Source organism: Centroberyx affinis, unplaced genomic scaffold (genome assembly GCF_046629955.1).
Source record: "Centroberyx affinis isolate AG114_WGS23_722 - 3 ecotype Tasmania unplaced genomic scaffold, CSIRO-AGI_Caff_v1 ptg004146l_1, whole genome shotgun sequence".
NCBI classification, from domain to species: domain Eukaryota; kingdom Metazoa; phylum Chordata; class Actinopteri; order Beryciformes; family Berycidae; genus Centroberyx; species Centroberyx affinis.
The window spans coordinates 7045-19823 of NW_027281913.1; the positions used below are offsets into that span (position 1 = coordinate 7045).

General features: G+C 41.6%; 1 protein-coding gene across 1 annotated transcript in view; it reads left to right on the forward strand.

Annotated features, from left to right (window-relative positions):
* The first annotated feature begins 369 nt into the window (after window positions 1-369).
* The window catches only part of kcnk2b (potassium channel, subfamily K, member 2b), a 29669-nt gene continuing 17259 nt past the window's right edge, over window positions 370-12779 (forward strand). The window contains exons 1-2 of the mRNA XM_071542646.1: window positions 370-379; window positions 7471-7784. Coding sequence (XP_071398747.1) covers window positions 7596-7784 — 189 coding nt within the window. The 5' untranslated portion in view covers window positions 370-379; window positions 7471-7595. The remainder of the gene's footprint in view (window positions 380-7470; window positions 7785-12779) is intronic.

Sequence of the window (12779 nt, forward strand, 5' to 3'; positions counted from 1 at the left end):
CAATTCCTGTTGACCGACACGTTGCCTGACACGTTGCCTTGTCATCTTCTCCAAAATGTTGCTTGTTGTATCACAAGCTTTAAGTCCAAGATGCGCAAGCATATTTCTGTATATATTTATGTAATTATTTATTTTACTGACACATATTTATTTATTTAATTATGACTAATATGGTCCTCCATAGAGCTTTGGAAACAACATAATTATTCCAAGCTAGAAAATCTACAGACTTCAGTAATCAAATTCCAATTAAGGTCAGATATCCTTGGAAAATTATTTTGTTGGCACCTTTTGTCAAATTGGTGACTCAATGCAATGTAAAATGGCTTACTACACAAGTGTGCAGCATTTTATAGTGACATTAGGAGAGATTACTATGGTAATAGGGGCCATTAATGTAACAATGTCACAGATAATAAGATTACTGTAATGTAACGAAAGCCATACTACAGGTGCAGTCCTGTTAGAGAGAAACAGTCAGCAAATTAGGACAAGAGATGTGGAAGCACACACTCAGGTTTTATCTCACGAGGAGACTACTGATGAGAGGGAAACACTGAATGCGTTCACCAAGCAGTTCTCCATCCAAAAACAGCCAAATGGCTCCTCTGAAGGGCCACACAAACACACCAGTCAGTGATTTAGTAAGTAATGTTACTTCACAGAATACTAAACAGTAATACACAACATTATTGCGACTGTGTGGTTATTGCCTCATTCCTCATTTCTTTACGGACGAGCCATGATACAGTGGCTCTCATTGCATTTTGCCTAATGCATTTTGTCTACATTATGTCTACAGATAAGAAGCCTCCAAAGTCAATAGAAATTCAGGTCACTTAACTTAACAAGTCAGTGTTTAGGAAATAGTTTCACTCTACGCTGCTGTGTGCGCGCCTTCAACCTATAGTACAATAATAGGATCGCAAACAAACTCCTCCTTGAGCAGAGTTGCTCATGTGTGGAGAGCTGGCAGGCAATTTTAGAGATAAGCCTCTCGTGGCATACCTGTATATGACTTGGGCCAATATAGCGTCTTGGATAAAGAGAGAGGCTTTGAACTGGAGCTTTTCATCTTTTGATCCTGATGAGAGGTATGAGTCTGTTGTCTGAATGACTAATGACCTTCCGTATTGAGGGCTATAAATAATTGTATGAAGAGCAACCGACTGTATGCCTGCCTGGGTAGCCTTCATTCAGTTTCACACTGTGAAAGGCACAAAAAGAAAATATGTAATTTATGAGCATTTCTGTCCCCTATGCTGTGTCCAGGAGGTTACAGAAGGCTCTCAGCAGAGGGTTGACTGCTGCGAGTGACAAAAAGACATGAAAGCAAACACATTGAAGTAGACTACAGCAACAGTTACAACTGAAGTGTTGTGGTCCTGCTGGCAAAACGTAAACAGCATATGTCGAGCGGTTAACACAAGGACAGCTTATTTGAAGTGGTGAATTCAAGCCCCCGTGACAGCAAGCATCCACCCTGCTGAGGTTTTCCATGCGATGAATCCCTACTGGCTTCAGAGGTGCTGTTCTGTCGCTGACCCTGACCTCTGACCTTGCTGTGGAGGGGGCACAAGAGAAAAGAGAACTCCACCTTTGGGGATCAATAGGGAATCACAGTACTTGTTGACTACAGTGTAAAATGATTACCACAAACTCAAGGCCCACTGGTTTAATAGCATTACCTGCCCCAAAGCACACACATAAGCATCTGCTCAAAGGAAGTTCAGAAATCCTTTGGTGGACTAAATGATGTCAAGCCAGGTGGTCGCCATGTTTATGCATTTCCATGTCTTCCTCTTGCTCTCTCACTGGTATGAGCAGTTGCTAACATTTAGACCCTTGGCACTGTGGAACATCTAATATGAAACCAGGCACTGACATGTAAAGGATGATGTACAGCCGGTTATTATCACAAAATAAGTCCTGACAGGGTGAATCAAGACCCTGAAGCCAAGTGAAGGCTCTCTGCACATTATCCCGCTTATTACACGGCTGCTTCCCAAGACATTAATCATTTGACAAGAAATATTGATTTCAAATTATTTTATTACAAGCTAAAGTAATTTACAAGCTTCCGCCAGAAAAAAAAACAGCTTAGCAGGACTGCAACCATAGAAACATCTGTAGCTAGCATCCATTGGCTACGCTGTAGCAGAACCGTCACCATAGAAACGTAAATAAATCCACTAAGATTGTCATTCAACCTCTAACCAGCAAGCAACAGTTTTGAGCTGTCTGAATAAATTAAAAGTATTATTGGAAAAATGTTCCATGTTTCTAACCTGGGTTAGCAGAGTGTTTGTCTGCAGTAACCAAGCAGTAATTTGATTAGGAATCAACAATATCTGTTGGGCATCGTAACTGCGGGGTGATAAGATTAGCTGTGAGGCAGCAGCTGTTATTCAGAAAGATCTCAGAAGGCGTTCATAGCCAATCAGGAATGTGTATTCAACAAAGCCATGTAATAAAGTCTCATAGGCTTTGTATTTACAGTATAATAGAATATAGAGGAAACCTTTTTCAGGATTTGGAAAGAGGTAAACAAAAAACCAGCTCATTTCCAGACCCTCAGTCTGGAAATTGACCTGAGCAATAACACTGAATTTATTATCCAACCAATTGCATTTAGCATGGCGGGTGACATAAGCTCCAAACACCATGATTTGCGCATTTCACCATGACTGCAGCTGTCTCTCTCTTGAATGGTGGAGGACATCTAATGAGCTCAAACCATCCAGGGGAGCGAGGCATCTTGACACTTGAGAACACGGGTCACATCTTTAAACAACCGTCAACACCTGCCGATGTTCCATACGAACGCATGGAAGCATGAGGACGTGATAACATGGAAGATGATAACATGATTTCCCTAAATATAACACATCAGCATTATGTAATAAGTAACATCTGCCATGCTTTGAATATCTGAGTGGAGAAGATTCGTTGGTGCTTCATTGATTTATAATCAGTGGAGTGGGAGAGAGAGAGAGAGAGAGAGAGAGAGAGAGGGACTGAGAAAGAGAGGAAAGAGAAAGGGACAATATGACAGTATTGAATTTGCTTTGGGAGTAGGAGAGAGTGCTTAGTAAGGCCGACAATTTATGATGGAACAAGCACTTATTGAAATCTGGACACAGTCCGCTGAAAGCCTTTTAAAAGGAGGAGCACAGTTCGCGTGAGAAATCCTTTTATGGTTGTTTTATTACTGACATACTGTACAATATTTTTTTACCATCTCGCCTGATACACTTGTATGACAGCGAACTTTGTTTTGCAGCAGAGGCATTCCTTCACCAGCAAACTCAGCTAAGACCGAAATGTCAGCAAAAGCAGGGCCTTCGAGTAGATATCACCTTTCACTTAAAAAAAGAATAGATTCGAGCCAACCCTCTCCTGTCACTTCTTTTGTGTGTGTGTGTGTGTGTGTGTGTGTGTGTGTGTGTGTGTGTGTGTGTGTGTCTGAAACTAAACTGAGGGTGCTTAACGAGTAAATCACACAGTCACCATGTTCAGTCTGTGTTCAGGCAGTGCCAAAGACAAACAAGGCAGCTGCACAAGACTCTCAATTCAAATAGGGGTAGTAGCTCATGTAAATAAACAATCAATATTGTGGACACACACACATAGACACACACACACACACACACACACACACACACGAGCACGAAAAAAAGGGGCTGAACTGCAACTGACAATCACATTATTTAAAATCTCTGTCAACCTTGGTTATTCTTTATTCAAAACTGGTCATACCTTCATGTCAAGGCTAATAATAAGCCACATCAGGGACAAAACCAAGGCCATACACACTGTCTCACCCTTAGTCCAATTTCAGATTAATTCAATGAATGCGCTCTTCACTAGTGCTGCCTCTTCACTGCATATATGTAATCACTACAACCTGAATCCTGCTTGTAGGCTACTCTTTGATAAGGAGGCAGTTCCCTGGGTGTGAGATGTAGGCGTACAACTGGAAGGTCACCAGTTCAAATCCTTGGACCTGTAAGGAAAGCGCTCTCCGTTCCATCTCTCAGCTGGTGTCGAAATGCCCCTGAGAAAAGCACTGAACGCTCCGATGCTCAGATAGAGCTGCTCAGTGGCCAAAAGTACAAGAGTAGAAGGCAACTCCCAGGTTATTCGATACAAAGTCTGTTGTACTACGAGGTGCAGTAAGCTTGTTGGTGAGTAAAAGGTGTGCAGCTGCCACATTTCGGGATGCAGTTTGATGTGGCGTTCTCTCCCATACACAGAGAGAGAGAGAGAACAGCACATATTGGGGTATGTAAATATGTTTAACTCTCTCCCCCTCTCCAACTACTCCCTCGGTGCAGTAACCTATGTGTAGTCAATCTGCCTGATTAAGAAAGGGTTAAAACACAACACTGATTTCATATGTATCCTTTTTTCTAGAAGCTTGTGTCTGGAAATTTGCCACTTTGAATCCTCAGACTAACTGGGAAAATGTGGTTGATGAAAGCAAATGAATAATGTACCCCTCCTGTCCATGTGCCCTTGAGCAAGGCAGTTTTACCCCTACTGAGCTGCTTAGTGGCCACCAGTAGAAGACTGCAGTATACTGGTCAGCTCCCAGGTGTGCAGGTGTGTAGCTGTATGAATGTGAAGCAGGGAGGTGCTGAAAAGAGAGTGTGTACTCAGTCATCTTCCCTGGATAAATAAAGGTTAATAACTCATATCTCTAGATATAATCTGAAGTATACACTGAATGAACAAAATATTAGAGGCATCTTCCTGATATTGAGTTGCAGCCCCTTTTGCACAATCCACTTCTCAATTGCCTCAAAGCTTAAAAAACTTCCCTAACTTGTCTGTTTCTCTTTATCTACACCTCTTCCTTTGTGACTGGTATAGATTTAGGCTAATATGGGAAATCAATAAGGAATAATGGCGTTTGCTTGGATTCACCTCCTGAAAAGAGTATATTTTGCTCTTTCAATACACGTGAAATGTATTTTTTGCAGTATGGGAAGCCTTTCACTGACCATTAAAGTGCTGAACAGCCCAGACCAAAGAACATCTCTCTCGCTCTCTCTCTCCCTCTCTCTCTCTCTCTCTCTCTCTAATGCAAGAGCATATCAAAGCAGAGGGAGTGCAGCGCTGCGCACCCAGCGTGTCAGTCTCCCCCTGACTGGTGTAGTACATCGCAACCCTCCTCTGACCTGTACAGTTCAAACCTTCGCGTCCTTCCGTCGGCTCCAGACTGGACACCATGTCTCCAAAGACCTGGCTGGATTTCGTGGAGGCGATTTGTTCCCCTGCGCGCTCGCTTTACGCTCCATCTTAGCGCGTCCTTGGATGGGAACGCGGTGTCCTGAAAGTATTTCCACTGGAGATTATTTAAACTGGAGGGAAGTACAGCTTGCTGAAACCATGTGGGGAACGGTAACGTCCCTCGGTGGGAGCGCTGGAGACAAAAAGGGACAATCGTAAGACAACATCATTTGCACTTGTCTTGGGGGAAAAAGATCTGTCGATGAGGAACACAAGAGAGAAGAGATGGTAGAGAAGTAAGTGCGTAAACAACTACTTGAAATTCAAACCCATTAATGATGAACTAACCTAGACAGATTGCACATTATTCTGCGTGACTGACACAAACCTGCTGTCAGCTGTACTTGTTCAGAGGAGACTGATGCAGGGAACAATCACGGTGATATTATTATAATATTCTGTGGTATTTGTTAGTGATATTATAGTAATTTATGGTATTTCTTCTCTCTGGTCTCATTATGATAGTTTTTCCTAAGGGAGATGCTGATGAGGTTTGGTCTCCATTCAGAAAACCCATTCCAAGCTTATTGGATGAGAAGATGATCCAGATACAGAAAAAAGCTCATTGTAATGATATAATAGTACAATCATGACAGTAATAAAAAGCCTATAGGCGATTAATTGATCATTATAAGCTTTCAATGAGCCAAAGCTGTAGACTGCATCTCACCAAAGGGCGCCACTAGTGAGTGAGGGACCCTCTCCACAAGTTGTTTACTGTAAAATACAGACTATTAGCCCGTCTAGGACCCCCTGGGGTGCTTATGTAATTCCATCCACTGTATCAAGCTGTTTGCAAAAGGGGATTGTGGAAGAAGACTGTTTAATTTTTAATGCGTTGCCACTCATTATTCAGTCGTTGTTATGATTCGTGGGGCATGGGACTCGCCCCCCCTCCTCCCAACGAAAAATCACTATAATATTCCAATAATATTCTATAGGGACTGTAGTGTGTCTGTGGTACTCAGTACCTTCGGTTAGTGGGGTTATATTAACCTATCGTACTTTATTTTATTTTGTATCTACTGTGGGATCACTATAATGTCCCAAGAGCATTCCTCTGCATATAATTATTATACACTGTAGGCCTATGTACAAAATATTAGCGACACTTAGGCTACACTTTTCATGAAGTACACTGTGACGTACACTCTAGGAAAAGCCATTATCCCCTATTGATCATTCAATCTATACCAATCACAATGGTAGATAAAGAGAAGCAGATGAGTGTCTTTGTGTTTTTAATCTTTGAGACAACTGAGATGTGGATTGTGCAAAAGCTGCAACTCAAAGATGTCCCTATTTTGTACATTCAATAGTTTTTGCTATGATGTTCGTATAGTAGGCTATCCCTCTAAAATGTATTATAGGATTTGTATAGTTCTCTCTCAGAGGGGAAAACCTAGTTTTACATTTCGATAACGATGTAATATTGCTAAACGGTGTTGTAGAAACAGTGTGGATAGAGGCAGTGCTTTGAACGCCGTGTGAACACTTTAATCACATGAAAACTGCACTATGCTGTAAATCAAAATGGAGTGGCGCTATTGTACTGGTTTCTTTTTGATCAAAGAAAACTCTGGATCTGAATAAGAAAAGGCGGAACAATAAGTTCCCAGAGTTGTCAATTGAGTTAAGTAGGCTAAGTAAAATGATTTAAAACCTATTCATGAAATAAAACAGCAGCATTATGAAGGGGAGGAAGAATCTACCTAAGAAAACAATATGTTGCAATAGAAAATAGCTTGCAGAGATTTAAGCCTGGATATGTAGTTTTGACAGGAAGAGTGAATATGAAGAGTAGGCTACAAGAAAGTCTGTAATATATCATTATGATAGTCATCAATGAATACCTTTTCCATGGCCCTGAGATCCTTTTAGCCTTCTAGCCTTCCTTTTTTTTTTTTTAGAATTTAGCTATTGTTTTATGGACAACCCTCCCCCCCATCTAGATAGATAGATAGATAGATAGATACTTATACATTTGAAGTAAAACTTAACTGTTTTAATTAGAATTTAATCAACATCCTCACCTCGAAGCACTCTTTATCGGTGAGACAATACAGTTTTGGGTGAAACAGAGTGACGTGACAAATGAGTAAAGCCCAGGCTCAGACACTCTGGCCTTGTAGTGGAATGAAAACTTATTAACAGCGATCACTTCCGTCCTCACAGTGGCCGCACCTGACCTTCTTGACCCGAAATCTGCTGTCCATAACTCCAAACCCCGCCTGTCTTTCTCGGCCAAGCCGGTGGTGCTGAACTCCCCAGAGGACGAGTATGACACCAGGACCACTGTCATGAGGTGGAAGACAGTGTCAGCCATCTTCTTCTTGGTGGTGCTCTACCTCATCGTCGGGGCGACGGTGTTCAGGGCGCTGGAGCAGCCGCACGAGAGCTCCCAGAAACTGGCCATCCTCGCCGAAAAGCTGGACTTCTTGGCCGTGCACGCCTGCGTCAACTCTTCTGAGCTGGAGGATCTGGTCAAGGTAGGACTATTAGCATCAACGCTATATCAATAACAAGAATATTCTACTGTTTTCCTGCTACTCTGGAGGGCCTGATGATGATTGGAAAAATCCCCATAAAGCCTCCTCATCATTAGCTTTTGTGTGCAGAAACCAGTGTGGAAATGTAAATATCACACACAGAGAGTGAAAGAGAGAACGACACATATTGAAGTTAATATTTGGACAGAAACATATTGTTTGATGCTGGGCCTCCATAGTTTTATTACAAGTTGTGGACACAGTGACCATGAGTGACCGTGAGTGCAGACTGCCAGCTTTAGGGTATTTTCAACCAATCAACTGAGCAATTAAAGAACTGTTGTCTGTCAAACAGTTTCATTATTTCCCTGATCTTCTTCTTACGCCTAATTTTCTCAACAACTGGAAATAAATTCTATGATTCTGTGGCAAATCAAGCCTGAGAAATCTCAAACTGGACTAAAATGAAAGCACAAACTACATCATTAGGACTACTGTTTGTAATGATATGTCTCTCCTCATCAAATTAATTTCACAGAAATATCAATAACAATTTCACAAAGTTCTGTTTATTACAATTTGCAGTATCTCAGGATATTAAGAATGTTATGCAGTAGGTTCCACCTATCACTCTGGGAACGATTCACAAATACATCTTATCTCTGTGATCAGCTTTGTCCATTGGTGTACGAAATAGAGGTGACCTTTGCAATAAGATGCTTTTTTTAATACCCAAAGCTGAACAGCAATACTAATTTCTATGTTCCAGTCTGAACTATAACCCAAACCTTAAGTGTAATCATGATTCATTTTGATCCCAACAGCTAACCTCAGAAAATACTGACTTGATACTCTCACCTTATGGATTTATGGATCTCACCACTAACCGAACTTGTCAAGGTTGATGAAAAGCATTCCCTCTTGGGGAATTTAGCTGGCATATTGGGCCACTTGATCACAACCACTCATGGAAATGAACGGGGGATGATGATTACTTCTCTAATGTGCCAGAGCTGAAAAGCCTTTAAATCACAGGGGATACAGACTTGTCTGCTACACCTAATCTTGGACCCTCCCCTGCATCGTTTTCTTCAAACCGGCTTTATGAAAACACAGTTGAATCTTGTCAATCTGAATTCCTTTGGAAATGGAGGGTGTTGATGATGAGTGAGATATTTGGACCACCAGAATATATAGAAATAATGGGGTAAAGCTTATTAAATATGTGAAAACATGCATGCATACACATTGCAACAACAGTTGAAATAGTTGACTTGAGAGCTTGAGATAAAATGTAATTTGGTGACTTTTCTAGCTGATCTCGAACTCTGTGATTGCAGGGTTTTATTATTGCTGGAGTTTTACCCACTGTGTTGGTACCCAGTGGCATTTGCATGGAGCCACTCATCGTGTTAAAATTGACCCAAGATGACAAGGCTTCATTGTTGAACTTAGTCTAATGTGCAGCGTCCACCTAAATTACATCATTTTAGATTAGGAGGGCGGCAGTAGGCCTAGTAAGAACAGATGAGTGTGTTTGGCTAGAAGATGTGGTGTTAATGTGGTGTAATGATTGTGCTGGTTCAGCGCTGACCTTTTGAATCCTGCTAGATAGTGATCTCCTGTCAGGATCCCAATCGTCACCCTTCTCAATCCATCCTTTTTATACATTGCCTTCAAAGTATGCATGCAAAGTATGCATCTTCATCAGTATTATCACTATTTCTAATATTTACTTGCCCTTGGCTCTGAGCATCAGTTGGCATGGCAGCACATTCAGCATCATAGTTAGATGTTGGTGCGGGCAGTGGAGCTAACTTTTGTTTCACTAGAGCTCACTGAGGTTGGAGGCAGTGGTAATATTGCTACCAGTAAACACTAGCAGCAGTTGATTCTTTGATAATTCTTTTAATAAAGCTGACAACAAAACTTCTATTTCTCTCTTTTGTTCTTCTGCACCACATACGAGGTAGCTTTGTTCCGTGGTGCAGTGACACGAAAAATGAGCTTAAGAGGCAATTTTGAGCTGGAAATTAAGTGGAATAGCCCACTACTACTAGCCTGACTGAGAAGGCAGGGGTGTTTCTCAAAATAAAGTAAATTTCTTTTAAATCGATAAAGAAAAAAAAAAGTTTATATTAGTTCTATTCTTGAGATTAAGGCCTAAACCAGTTGCCTAGCTTTGCCTGATAGTACGACCGTCTCCTGTGTCTCTGACGCCCTCTCAGGCTTCCTGTTGTCTTAATAAAGACAACAATCAATGGAGAGTGAACTGCCCGCTGTTCTTAAAAATGTCTTTTTAGCGATTGATAGTTTAGCCTGTTTCCAATATTTCATTTTTAGAGCTCTTTATGCTCCTTATATCACCGACCCGTCCACTGAATCAGTCTGTGAAGCCATGGTTTATGGTTTGGAAGCAGTTTACAAAGCATAGCAGTTTACATCACTTAGTCCTGGACCACAGAAAAAAAATAAAGAAACTGTGAATTGGACGACTTACAATTTCACAAGCTGAGGAGAACTTGGCAATTTGGATGTGTGCCCTATACTTGTGCTGAGAGGCACTTAACAGTAATATTTTAGTCTTATTTTAGGCTAGTTAAGAGCCAGTTATGCTTAACAGAAAGCTTACTTACTTACTTAACAGGTCAAGGCTGACAATACACTACTGGTCTGTCTGCCATTAACATCCATCAGACAGTTACTTCAAGCAACTATTTTTCTCTGATGATTTATTGATACACATACAGCTCCAACACAGGTGTCATCCACACACTTTTCTTCAATTATGTACACACACATACACACACACACACCTTTGCAAGCTCCCAGTGATCAAAAGCCAGTGCTTCTGCTTCAGCAGACGATTGAGAAGCGATGCTCCCTCAGAGGGAGTAATTAAAAACGTGTGTGATGTCGAAAGCTAGACAGAGGGATTCGGTCTCTCCTGCCCTCCACCCATTTGCCTCAGCCAACAGACAGACATTGTGGGCTTCACATTATCCCATTTTATCATTTCTTATGGTCATAGTGAGTATGCACAGAGCTGCATGCCAAAACGGTGCATTAATATGCCTGCTTTGGCTGCAAAACAAAGGGACAGACTGAGCCAGGCCTATCTGAGTGTGTGATTTTCCAAATGAGGTTATTTCAGGGACTGGGGATGTGGGGTTTGAGGATTTCATTTGCCAGGATATGGACTTCTATAAACCCTCTCATCTGTTTCATTTGGACATGATGAAGGGTTGGGAGAGAAGATAAAAGGCGCTGCACTGGTGATGGGTTCACATTTGTATGTGTGCGTGCTTGTTGTGTCTTTGTGCGCATTTGTGCGCCCTGCATGTGTGTAACCATCTTAGTCTATAGTTTTCTCTTTCTGGCCAGGCCTTCTCACTCTTATTCATGGGCTGGTGGCTATTGTTTGTCATTTTCTGCTGCAGAAGGTTTGAATAACAAACATACTTTGCACACATGCTCATGGAAATTGCATATGTCACTTTGTGGGTATGTGTGTGCGTGTGTGTCTGTGTGTGGACCTGAATCGAAAACTAACGCACAACACCGCTCTCAAAGTCCTTCAGTCCTTCTCTCTCCACCTTCTGACCTGTCATGTCACATTTATGCTCTCTGTCAAGACATTAGCGCCTCTCTCCCCACAATTTCCAATCCATTATTCATCAATTTCAGCTTTCACACACACTGTCCCTGCTGCCTTATCAACAGTCATGGGGTTGCACAGAGATTAATGGAAAGTTCTCTCTCAATTTCGCTAGCGCTGATGAATCGAAACAGACAGCGCCCTGACTTTGCAGTGACCCCAAGTTGCTCTACTCCTTGACATCTGTGCGTATGTGTGTGTGTGTGTGTGTGTGTGTGTGTGTGTGTGTTTTGCTGGATCTGGAGAAGATGACTGGTTCAGGACCATGGCCAGTGCCATATGTTGTACATTATTTACGGTATGTTTAATTAATGACAAATAATACACGTGGTAAAAAGAAGCTGCTCACCCACTACCATAACTGTCTCATATTCATTAAAGTGCACTTTAAGATCATTTTCATAGGTCTAAAATGGGAATCTGATGATATTCCTCATGAGCCACCTGCTGGAGAAAACCTTACTTATGTCAAAAACATTTCACAAGTAAAAGCATTAACCCAATAAAGTATTCCTCTTGCAATTTATTAGCGTCAGCTCTGCGGCAGAGCCTCCTGCGCTCCCGAAATCTCAAAGCTGCTTTTCTTCATCTTTTCTCTATGCATTTGTCTCAGTAATAACTCTGCAGCTTGAATGCCCACTTGGGCCCAGAAACCTCTTGTCCAGAACCAGTGTTCAAAGCTTTATCTCCGCAAACCAAAGCACTGCTGAGGTCAGGTTGACCCAACATTCACAGGACTTCACCAGTCACGACTGCTGCTGTTGTTGCTGTTGCTGCATGGCGACCAAGTTGATCAATGTACTTCTCTGTATGTCTGTTGTCTGGTTATGCACACTGTTTGCACTTCCTGCTGGCTGTTTGCACAAGATCATTTTGCTGCAAGGGCAAATTAATCATCATTATATTCACCAATTATCATCATCATTCCAGGTTTTCATTCACCAGTGACCTGCTGAAAACACTGTAGCCTTACATCTGCTGGATCCCAGTTTTTACACCCTCTAACCCAGTGGTTCTCAACCTGGGGGTCGGGGCCCCTTAGTGGGTCACAAGATAATTTTGGGGGGGTCGCGGGGTGATTTATGGAACAGGAAAAAAACATATTTCTACTATACAAATGTTTTATCATGTCTATTTTTTCTGATTTTTCCTTAATTTTTGCTTTTGTTCTTGTAAAATACTGAATTGTTTTTAGCCTCTGTGCCTCCTCTGATAATGAAGCAAATGAAACAACCTGGAAAGGGAAAATCATTCGTTGGTTTAAACTCTTTTTTCTTGTGACCGGGATTGCGAGTAGACATTGCTTCGTTTTAAGGGGTCATGAGCCAAAAAGGTTG